General features: G+C 37.9%; 1 protein-coding gene across 2 annotated transcripts in view; it reads left to right on the forward strand.

Moving 5' to 3' along the window:
- SEMA3A (semaphorin 3A) overlaps positions 1-12,345 on the forward strand; it is a 166,041-nt gene that overhangs the window by 61,787 nt on the left and 91,909 nt on the right. Inside the window, exons 1-2 of one of the 2 annotated variants that reach the window (XM_066182775.1) lie at positions 3,575-3,635; positions 5,657-5,776. Coding sequence is in view for 1 of the 2 variants with exons in the window: in XM_066182774.1 (XP_066038871.1) it covers positions 5,657-5,776 (120 nt within the window). In the remaining variant the exon portion in view is untranslated. Of the gene's footprint in view, positions 1-3,574; positions 3,636-5,656; positions 5,777-12,345 lie in introns of those variants that run through there. The other variant, XM_066182774.1, reaches the window with a different exon arrangement.

Raw genomic sequence — 12,345 nt, forward strand, 5'->3', positions numbered from 1 at the left:
GACTGCATAACACAGCCTAATCAGTGTTACATATCTTTACTGTTTGTTTTTCAGTCTTTCTACATTTGGCTCTTATTCTTTTGGTGGCAGACATTTTCTTTGTAATTTATTTTTTCAGGCTAATCTCTCTCTGCGTAAGCCCTTCTATCAACTTGATATATAAACATTAGAAAATTCTTAAAAAATAAATCTGTGTGTTTGGTTTGTAAGTCAGATGCATTGATCTTCATATAGTGGGTGCCTTTCTGGAAAACCTAATTAACACTTTATCTCCTCTTCAAGACAGGCCCTCTGCCCTTATAGCTGGCATAGTACTTGGAATTAAAGTTCTGAGTTAAGATACGTGCCTAGACACACTGGACCTCTTTGACTTTAATTCACACTCTGAATGTAGGTGACAGTCTAATAATTTCTTAACTTGTTTTACAAGTAGGACTTTAGCACAGGAAAATTTGCAGCTGAGTTGGTGCTGTGGCTGCATTGCTGTAGTATGATGCAAACTCTTTTAGCTACTCTCATTTCAATAAATCTTCAGTGTGGAACTGAGGATCTGAACCCCAGAACTTCCTCAGTCTAGTCCAGAGGAAGTGTAAGCATGTTTATGATCCCTGAAGTTCAATCCTTTTTTTCACTCAGGAATGCCCAATGAACTTCTGGGGCATGCTCCCTCAGGTGGCCAAACATACCTTAACTCCCAGATGCAGGGTAGAATGGCTTCAGCTGGATGCCCTGGTGCATTTATACACAAAACTAACCCCAGAAAAGGCTGTAGGAGCCGCTTGGGCTTTGGTGAAGGTTATGGTCCGCATTCCTTCAAACAAAGAAACAAAATAGATTGTGCCCAGGGTTTGTGGTACTGCTTCAGCTACTGCACATCACCATTTCTTTGGCCGTACTTTTTAGGTTGTTGGCAATCATGCCATCACAAATTTTGGCAGACACAGATCCAGCAGTCATATACATAAAAAATTTTCTATCTAAAGAAGTTCTCTGTGTCAGAAAAGAGAGAGGAAGACCTTGCAGGCTGTGCTAGAAGCATCTCAGATGTGGTGCAGGGATTTATTTTCTTGGATTTTAAGATAGAAGTACTTCTGTACAAGGCCAAAGGCAGAACCTACAGCTCTTGTGGAAACCTTAGAGCATTTATTGAAATATAAATGAATATTAATCCTCTCCAGGAATAGGTAGATAAATGAATGGGTATTTTTGAGGACTGCAGTAACTCCCACATGATGTACCTAATTTTCCCTTTGAATATCTACTTCAATCATTCTATGCCATATGCAAGCACTTACGCATTCTGCTCTATGTATGTATATATAAACTCAGGCTTTAGGGCATAAACCAGTGTTTAGCTTCATATAGAGAAGAAAAGTTTCCTACTATTAGCTGCTCACTGTAATGAACAAGATTGTTAGGAGCAAGAATTTATAATGATTCACTGTGATGATCCCAGTGCTCCTCTCCTTTAACATTTATTTTCATAACCCATCCATGTAATACTTTCCTGCCTACAGAGAATTTTTCAAACTTTGCATTCATTTTCATTCACATTATTAGGCTAAAAGTATTTTAACTCCCACAACACCCTGCTCTCAAGTTTGAAAAAACCCTTATTTCTGTATGGAAAATAATTTTTTAAGTGTAATTTTCTTTCTTCGTCTGTTTTACTTGACAAAGAACAGTATCCAAAGGGTATGGACATGTCCAGACTATATTCCCTTTGAGCAACATCCCTTTCTTGGGGAAAATAAAAATGAATACAAAAGCACTGGGCAGCTGAACTCACACGGAGGCACAGTGTTGAACTTCCCTGAGAATTTGTTCCTTACAGCTTCTGCCTCTAGTTTACCTCCTCTTCCTCTGGTGGATGCTTTCTCCTGTCTGCTGTATTTTCTGAGATACTACATGCCTTTTGTTGTCTTTGTCTCCCTTCCAGTGCCTTACACTCTGCTGTCATGCAGTGAAATGCCTCGTCCTGCTGGCACAGACCTCCACACCAACAATATAGCTCTAGCCTGGGGGTCTGGCAGGGGGAGACACTGATGCCAAGTGGGACAAGCCCAGTTGGAGACACCCAAGTCATTCCAGGCCTCCAGCCAAGGGGGTTGGGGAGCTGCTTTGTAGTCGAGTTGACATAGTCGGGACCAGCAGAGCTGCCTGCCAGGTTTCACAGCCAATGGTGCCTGAGTGCCACCACAGCAGCTGTCCTGGGACGGCAGGAATGGGGAAAAAGAATGGGAATGGGAGTGTCAGTCACCCAAGTCTCACATAGTGGCAGACCCAGATTGCATTCAGTGCACACACACTTTCCCTGATACCTTCTTTGTCATACCCATGTGCTGAGATTGAGTCTCTGCAAATCGTTCAAAGCTGTTAAAGTTGGTTTATTACAGGTATGTGGGAAGCTTTTTTGTCCCGGAGTCACATAAACCAGGAAAACCCAATATTCACCAAAGTGAACTCTTGCTAAGTTCAGAATATCAAAGGACCAGGTACGACATTTCCACACATAATGGTGTACCTGTGCAGCTGTACTTGAGCACAATTAGTCAAAGGAAGGAGTCTGAGATGGAAATCAATGTGCCTGTTGCTATTGTTCCAGGGAGAATAGCACCGTCTCCCAGGCAGGGCAGAAACTTCACTTTGAACTTCCTGAGTTGACAAGGGCTTAAATCAGAACTGTAACTTTACTTTGATGTCATTTATTGTAGTTTAATACCCCTCTTTATTTATTTTTTTACTACCATGTAAAATATATAAAGAAACCTAATCTGGTAGAGAGGTGTATGAGAATTTACTGAATAGTCCTTAATGGTTCCTTTATGCAGCTATAAAACAGAGGGGAGCTATAAGAGCAGTCTGAACTGGACTAGGAACTTTAAATGTTATACAAATTTATTCGTCATAGTCAAAGGTTTATTGCTGTAGATATTTACCTTCCCCATTGTTTAACTAGGTTGTGTATTTCTCAGACATCTAAGGTAAAAAACACCCTGTACAAGGAATTAGGAGAGCTTGAAAAGAGGGATGAATAAGCTAAATCTGCTTTTGGAAATGCATTGTAAATTTGAAGTCACTTGACTGATACTTACTCATTTACACTACTATCAAGCCTAACACTGGATGTTCAAACATGGCTGTGATAGAGTTAATCCAGTTTCTCACTCAGGCTGACCTGGAATAATTCAGTGAAGGTGGTGATAGAACTTTCCTTAATTTCATCCAGAGAAATCAAAGAAGACTCGTGGCCCTAATCTAAGCAGGGTTTTTCCATCCCACCTTTAAAGCATTAGTTATCTAATACCTTCTTGCTGTATGTCACAGATAAGCAGCTGAAGGGTCTCGGTGGGTTGGGGAATGGTGTTAATGACACCAAGGCTCTGTGTTCTGTCCCCGTGTGGGCCATTCACTGAGGAGCTGGACTTGATGATCCTTGTGGGTCCCTTCCAACCCAGAATATTCTGTGCTTATGTGATTCTGAGTGCATATACAGTCACAGGTGGTGTGTTTCTGTAAATCAGAATAAATCCTCTAAAATCAGCACAATTTATTCACTCTGGCTGTAGGTGCAGCCCGTCTACTCACAGCATTTTGTCTGTGGCCACCAGCCTCTAACACTTCATGTTCTTCAGGTAGGTAATTTTAAAAGTTTTAGTAAAGGGTAATAGTAGACCATAAAGACATTTTTAAAATCATGATGCAGTAAACCTGACAAGGCAAAGCCCTGTCCTAATGAAACAGCGTTATGTTTATATCAGGCCAGATACAACTCTTAAGTGAGAAACTTCTGATTTATTTAGTAATGCACTCACATCATTGCTCAATTTTAAATTACATGGAATCAAAGTCAGATTCTACATCTGAAACACAGAATGTCAGAATTTAAGAAAGGATCTATTTCAATTTTGTTAATGTTACATGAATTTGGGGTATTTGACCACTTTACTCTTGTATGTATCAAGTTTTTAAAACACTTTCATGGATTTTCCATATTTGTTTTACTTAAAGCAGCAAAGAACAACAGCATTAATAAAAATATAGAAACTTTTTTTTATGAATTCTGCCCAGGATTTTCTTAGTACTCTATCATATGACAGTGAAAAGCAGTCTGTGGATAAACATAAATATAATAAATGTATGCTTATACTTGTGTGTGGGAAGAATAGGAATGGACCAGAAATTGTGTCTGTTTTTATTAAGAAAGGTCAGAATGGAAAGAATTAAGAGTAACATCGATCTCTATTTCTTTCAATTTCCTGTTGGATTACCTTAACTATCTCTATGTTTTCTCTTCCATCTCTGTTGAAAAGATAAGTTAACAGCAGTAAGTCAGGGGTACAGTAAGATTCTGGACTCTTTTCTCTGGGTGCTCTTTTAAATACATTGCCATTATCTGTTATGCAAGTATACAATAAAATTGTAAAAGCAATGTCATTCCAGTACAGTCCTTTGTGTGAGGCAGGGAATCAGTGTTTCATCTGTGTAAGTTCATTGCTTCTCCCTGTGGTGGCCTGAGGGATGCCTCAAACTGCACATGAATTTTCCTGGCAGAGCCTTTATTTTGTGTTTGGGAGTATCTGATTTAATTAGCAAGCAAGTTACAGAGACGGAGGGTGCCAGTCAAGGAGATTTCTGTGGGTGCAGTAGCTCAGGTGGTGTTTCCATGGGCCCTGGTCTACTTGGAAAGGTAGATTTGAGCACTGCACCAAAAAAGTCATCAAATATGCCGGGAAAAATTTTCCTCATCTTGAACACAAACTTTACTGGAAATACTTAATTTCATTGTTCTCATTTTCCTTCTGTTTGAAATCCATTTTTTTCCAATTGTATTAGTAGACCAACTCACAGGCATTTCTTTTCTGTGTTAGACCTGATTGAAATAAAAATATTAAACAAATGGAAAAAGTTGTCATCTTGACTATCCATTTTAATAACATTAGGCATTAATAATGACAGTTTTGTTAACAGATAGCAGATAATGTTTGTACTAAGGACTGTTAGTGTTGCTATTAAGCTTTAATTGCTGAAAATTAAAATAACTCATGGTGAGTAATTTACTTAGGAAGAGCACATAAAGTCCAAGTTTTGCAAAGCTTACATTCTAGGGGCTGTAAATGATTGAATGGAAGTTAAACATATGTATTCATATGTGTAAGACTGGCCTGTAGACACAGGCAGTAGGGGTGAGGCAGCATTCATGTGATTGTTAAAAATGCTATATCATTGATTTGGTTTTCATCAACTCCTTCCATCTGGCCCATTTTTCTTCTAATTGTTACTTAATTGAATACAAGCAAACAGTTGGTCCATTTTTCTTCATTATTTCATTCTGACACATTTCTGTAAATGGGTTTTGTCTTACATACATAGCAATAGCATAAATTACAAAGATGAAGCATGTCTGAAACAAAAGTTAGGATTTCTTTTTCTGTAATCTTTTCTTCAGGCTTGGATGCTTTATTAAATAGCAACCAAAGATATTTAAATGAGAAATTAAATCAGGCTATTTATTAAATGCTAGCAGTAAATAATCTTATGAACAGCATGAAATGATCACACTTTTCAAATTTGTTCATTCAGCCATATATCTCTAGCACACCGAATAAACCGAATTAACTCTATGAAAATTTTTTTTCCCTCCTTTTCTTTGCAGAGAGAATGTGCTAATTTCATCAAGGTGCTTAAGGCTTACAACCAAACCCACCTGTATGCTTGTGGAACAGGGGCTTTTCATCCAGTCTGCACCTATATTGAAGTTGGAAGCCATCCTGAGGTAAACTATCTCAAACCAATATTTTTCTTTTTCCTCTTTTTAGTCTTTATTGGTGTTTAGCCATGATCTCTTCCTGCCAAAATGCATTCTCACTAGTTTCTGTGGCTTGGGAAACAGATCTGGTAAGACTTGCTCCTGAATCAGGTGCTGACGTGCTGATTGATAAATCACAGCAGAGTCTCAAACTTTTCTCCCCTGCACAGCATCTCTTCCCCCAGGGGCTTAAATAAGTATAAGTAAGCCCATTCTTCCTGACTCATGAAGTTAAAAAGCACTACTTTTTTATAATTGGGACAAATACCAGGTATGAGAGGGACAGTTTAGCCACTGTGTTTATTCTGGGCCAAACGTTGTCTTTAGTTTCCTCCCAGTCAGTGCACTCCGACACCACCTCAGCTTTCTCCCAGCTGAAAATTAAAATAGTGTCACACCTTCATAAAACTCCCTTCTCAGATTTGTTCTAACACATTGACACTTTTTCGTATGTCACCTAGGTTTTGTTTCCTTAGTTTTTTGTGAAAAATAAATCACTCTTTTTTCACCTATTTCTTTAATCTCTTGCTGATTTTTTTGCTTAGTATGGCAGAATACTCGCTGAAGCTTTTGTACCATTTCATCAGTGATCATCATACCTAAATAGATAAGCATGATCTTCCCTGGTAAAAAGCAGAATCACTGACAGGAAGCCACGGGACTAGGCTGATTTTCCTGGCTGAAGATTTGACTATAATATCTCTGTGCTGCCCTTCAATATTTTTCCTCTCCAGAAAAGCCAATCTCTTGTTTTTCTGTTGAGTATGTAACATAAATTAGTTTCCTTTACTGCATTTTCTGTCTGGCTTACCTGAGTATTGCTCAATGGACTGTTTTGGTTTAGCAGTCAGACTCCTGATGTGCTCTCAGCATTTATGCATGTGTTTTACTAGTGAATCCATAATTGTGTTACTTGTAGCTTCTGTGATCTTCAAAAAACCCAGCTCTTTCAAGTTACCTTATGCTTTTGCAATTCAGGTTTGCAGATTTCCTTGAAAATAAAGACATCATTGTTGAATGAATGATGACTGTTTCTTCTCATAGAAAAATTAACAGACCCTTTGAGTGTTGACTTCATAGTCTGGGAATTGTTTCTCCCTATGAAAATGTCTTTTGATATTTGAAACATAAGTCTTTAAAATGTTATAAGAACAAAGTTTTGAAGGGATAAGGGAGCTACAGAGCAGAAAGGGTTTTGTTCATATTCTTTAATGCTTTTTACAATGCATTCTTGGCAATTAGTGATTGTCTCTTGACCACACACAGTATGTCATTGCTTACTGCATTAAACAGATTCTCTGCTTCCTGAGAGCCATTTGGGAATTGGTAGACATATTAATTAACTCTAGTTCCGTAAGATGTGTGTCAATCAATCCTTGGCTATCTGCCAAGGGAATCTATCTGCACAGAGATAGCTCGTATGAGGTCATTTACTTCTACATTTGGCTGTTTTATTGCTGTACCATAAAACTAACACACACTTTATCAAGGATTTATAGAAAGGATGATCAGAGATGAGAGGCCAGATCTAACCTTGGTTTAACATTCTGGGTTTTTAAAGTATTGAATCAGTGGTAGGCTTGGCCCTGGAGTGAAAGAGGACTCTTGTTTTAGCTTATTTTCAGCAGTGCCTGCCTATAAAGAAAATCTAAATTGTTGGGGTTTGGGTTTTTTGTTGTTGTTGTTGCTGTTTTTGGTGTTGTTTTTTGTTTTTGTTTTTGGGGTTTTTTTTCATTTATGCAGTAAGTTTGTAAGTCTCCATTAGCCTGAATCATTTTTGTGTGACCCTTGATTTCATCTTTGCAAATGAGGGAAATCAGGATTGTGTTTATCTGATTTGCCTCAGACACTGTTAGCTTTTATTTTCCTTTTCATACTGAAGATATGAGTGAAATCATCTTCACCTGCCCTTCCAGGGGCACAAGTTTCTGTATCCTCTGAGTAGTTGTGCAGGAGGGTTTACTGCCTTCTCAGGTCAGATTTGCCCATGTGGAGAGAAAGTGGGGCAGGCAGGAGGCAGTGTACTCCCTCTTCTTGGGCTTTGACAAATCTAACAGTCAGCCTGGGTTCTGTCCCTTGGAAGGGTGAAAATCAGATGAATAAATTAATTTTTTAGATCTGTAATGAAAAAGAATCTGTACTTTCTCTCAGCCAGAGCCTGCTTCTTCCTCTCCCATACTACCTAGCCAGGAATATCAAATGTGCTCCTTCTGTGGGAGATGAGGAAGAGGAATCTGCTTGATTGACAGTAGCTATTAGAGACACCATGAATGAGAGGAATACAGTTTTAACCCCTGCACCCCTGCACACTGCATCTGTGAGAGCCAGATGGTTTATGTTCTCATGTCAGACAGCAGCACTGGACGTGTCAAAGGGCCATTGCTTCTGTATCATGTAGAGTTTATACCTCCCTAGCATGCTAAAGAAGGTAAAACTATAAGCAAAGACAAGCAGTTGATTATGAGTTAAAAATTGCCACCTAAAACACTTCCTGAAGATTTCATTTCTGCCACAACACTTGTGGAAAATTAACTGATTTCACCATCTGCTTATTTATTTTTCAAGCACTTAAAAAAGGTAAATGTGAACTGATTAGGGAAATAGTCTGGGAATGTACCTACTCTCTAATATGACTGCTTGTTTATCTGAGCTCTGAATGTAACCCACCTGCCTGAATCCAAAGAAGAGGAAAATCAGTGTGTGCCAAACTGGAGAGGGCGGAGAAGTGAAATTTAAAGAAAAGAGTGGCAAGTGATAGAGGAGACTCTGGAAGTAATTGGAGTAGGCTGCAGAAGGCTGGAACATGGTACAATTTTTATGACTGAGGAAAGGAAAAAAATTACTTTGTGTGACAGTCGTAAAGTAATGGGAATATGAATTGTTATATCTGTTGAGTATCTCTTTGATACGAAGCAGTGTATCACAGCCCCATTCCATACCTGAAGAAAATAATTTCTGGTGATGGAACTAGGCAGGTTTAATTGAGTCTGATGAAGTACAGTATCAGAAGTAATAATAGAAAGCTAAAAAGGATATGAATGGCATGCTGTGCATCTGATTAAAAATGATGTGCACAAATGTATACAACCTAATATGTTGTGAATTACTCCACAGTCTGAAGAGTAAAGCAGACTAATCTTTGCTTAAATCCATTCCAGATGTGTAAGTGAATAACCATAGTATTTAGAGGGAAGAATAAAGTTAATGTTTCAATAGGCTTTAAGCACGTAAGCCATGAGGAAGCAGGAAATAACATATTTAGAGAAAACATGGTGTGTAGATATGCAGAAAATACCTGAGGGCAGCCAAATTTAAAGCTTGATATCATTCATTTTATGTGCATGAGTTTAGGGGAGATGACCTAACACAGACACCTACACAAACTTCAGGGATCTGGAGTTAGGCAATATGTGGCATTCCGTCCTTACAATACAATATAATACAAGAAACCAATTACTAGACAAAACAAGAAAGTGATTAGTAAAGCTGGGTTTTGCACCCACTGACTTCTGAGGAAACGGGGCTGGATGTGTAGGAATGTTGTACTTAACAGTTGCAAAATTAAACAAGTCAGATCTGTGCTTGAAAGGAACAAATCTAACTATGGGGAGACACAGAGGTGCATTAAACCCCCTGGAAAATCACAACAGGATGCAGAATGCACCTGCCTGTGCATGCCTGAGCAGGGGGAAGGAGCCCTGCTCCCTTTCCCCGGGGCTCCCTTTGGGGTAGTTTGAGTGAACCAGCAGGGAACAGTCCTGTTTCAGTAAGAACAGGATTTTCCATTTACTTAACCCTTACACACAGGTGGAGGTGTATAGAATGCCCTAAAGTACTTTTTTTTTTTTTTTTTTTATGCTCAGACAGGCATTGAAGAGCTTTACAAAATTGTTTGCCAGATCCTCAGCAGGAGTACATTAGGGTTTCTTCAGCAGAGGTAAATTAATAGGTGCTGTCTGAAGAACTAACCCAGCTTTTTTATTGTCTCCTAATTCTAAATTTCTTGTCATTGTCCAACAGATTAAAACTCATTTTTGACTGCATGAACTTAAAAGATCTGGGATCACTTTACTTGCAGGTTATTTCTCAATCAAAAAAGAAGGTTTAAATTCAGTTTAGATTTATGATGTACATAAAACATTAGGTTATTGCATATGAAGTTATATAATGCTACCACCTGTAACGTATTTGCTTTTTCCGGACTCTGTGTATTTTAAAAATCTTTGGTTCAACTCATAAAATTTTGCTGAAATATACTTTCCACTCTTTTTTATCCCTTCTTTTCTTCATATTAGAAGAGGTCCAGAGTGCATTTCCTAAATAATGGACATCCTGTTCTGACCCATTTATGCATCTATCATGTTGTCTCTCCATATATTTTTATATATATATATATATATATATATAGTGATGGAAGAGCATTTTTCCTGAAAGAATGACTTTGAAGAAACACATTAATTGAAGGATCAATGCTACTGCTGGTACTAAGCATGTTGTGCTTATCTAATGTAAAAAAATCAGGTTGAAACATTGATTTCAGTAGTAGTAGATGTGGCATAAATTAGCCTGACTTCATTGAACACAGCAGACCTGTGTCAGTTTGCGTCAGTCAAGATTCTGAGCTGTGGTTTTTAAGTGAAACATAAGAGCAAATGGTTTTTCAAGTTAAAATCACCTGAGTCTAGTTTTCTTTCCGTCTAGTCAACTATACCTTTACATAGTGTTTATATGCCTATGTAGAGAAAGTGTGAAAGAAAACGATACTGTTGAAGGATGATTCTCATTTGTGATGGAACTGTTATGTGTGACATACTCGTTCTAAGCATCACTATAATTACAGAGAAATGCCATTAAAAGATGATCTGGTTTACAGACTCCAATAGCCTTCTTTAGTTCACAGGTGCCTTAACCTTTCAAACTTCCAGATATCTTGTTACTATAGTACAGGAAGACAAAACTGAAGAGCCAGAACTCTAGCTTAGGCACAGTGTAAGTACCTTTTAGAACACTTCTTTCCATTGCATGAGTAGTTTTACCATGGAGATAAAGAAAACATGTCTTAGATCTTTAAAGACTGAAGTACTTCACCTTGTGTCATAAAAAGCTGAAAAGTGATATCTGCTATACAGGGAAATCCCAGACACTAGAACATTTTGCTGTACTGATGTTCTTATCTGTGGAGGATGGCAGGTGTAACAGTGCTAGGCACACATCTGTCCTGGCACCCCACAGGATCAGTGACGAAAATCACAAAACAAAGGGGCTGGGTTCCTCTGGAGGCGATGACACTGTAAACCATCACTTGTGCTGCTCCACATGACGTCAATTTCCAGTCCCTTAGGCTACCCTGTTTGAACATGCTTCACACAAAATCAGGCTTTTCACGTATGTACAATTTACCTCTACTTGTTAAAAAAGAATAAATCTTGTCATAGCTATCACCTTCCTAACATTTTTAAGTATATAGTTTTATATAGAGTTATATGTAGTTATATAAAGCATTTAATTCTTTTTCCAAATCATAATTCATTAAGGCATTGTTTGGGAAGGGATGTGATATGTTAGCTTTTCAATGACTAAATTTAACATGTACAAGAGGAGTAGAGAGAAACAGCTGAGAACATGACAGTCCTTTCTCATTTGGCAATTTAAGTGAGTCAGTTGTTCTGGTAAAGTCTGACAAATATTTCAGTAAGGAAAGCAGGATGTGTTGCTGGAAGCTGTACACATTTTTAAACACCATCATGCAGAATACACATTTCTTACAGGCTGAGTGCTGTGTCCTGAATGACACCTCTTGTTACGTTGCATTATCATGAAATTGTTACAGAAGTAGAAGGTCACCATAAAGAAGAAACTTGATTCCCCTTTAAAAGACTTTTTTCTAAACTCGATAAACCCCTTTGTAAACAAATATTAACCAGGTTCATGGTTAAATGCTATTATTTTTGAAGGCCTGTCTTTGAATACACTGCAAACCTCCTTTGACTTTAGCTGTATTTTGCACACTTGCTTTGCTAAAAGAGAAGTTAACCCAGGAAAACTCAGATTTTTCAAAACTTCATCCTGTCATCCCCAAGCAAAATATATTTCCAATAAACATTTATTTCCAGAGCAGATCCTTTTAAGTCGGACTATTAGGCTTTATGCGATAATTTAGCTGTCTGAATAGTTTAATTTATGAAGTAAACTTCTCTCAACTGAATAGCACACATGGCAGCAATGGCTGACATCTTTCCTACCCCTCACTGTTGGCTAAGTCTACACAGCTGCAGAGGGTATTTCATCCTCAGCAAAGTGGGACAATAAAACCAAAAATTTTGAATTTTTTTCCCAAGTATCTTATTTTATCAAGATAAGAATCTATTTCCTGATAAAAATATAACGCATGCTAAACTGGTAATGTAAAAAACACAATGAAAGTATGATAAATTAAATATGTAGCTACTGGTATATTCATTCATATATATATTCATATTCAGGTTTTTTATCCTGGTGTATTCAATTAAGGAGGATGTGCCTTTATGACAGCTGAA

This window comes from Chamaea fasciata, unplaced genomic scaffold (assembly GCF_029207755.1).
Source record: "Chamaea fasciata isolate MVZ Bird 193981 ecotype frontalis unplaced genomic scaffold, bChaFas1.0.hap1 SCAF_5, whole genome shotgun sequence".
NCBI classification, from domain to species: domain Eukaryota; kingdom Metazoa; phylum Chordata; class Aves; order Passeriformes; family Sylviidae; genus Chamaea; species Chamaea fasciata.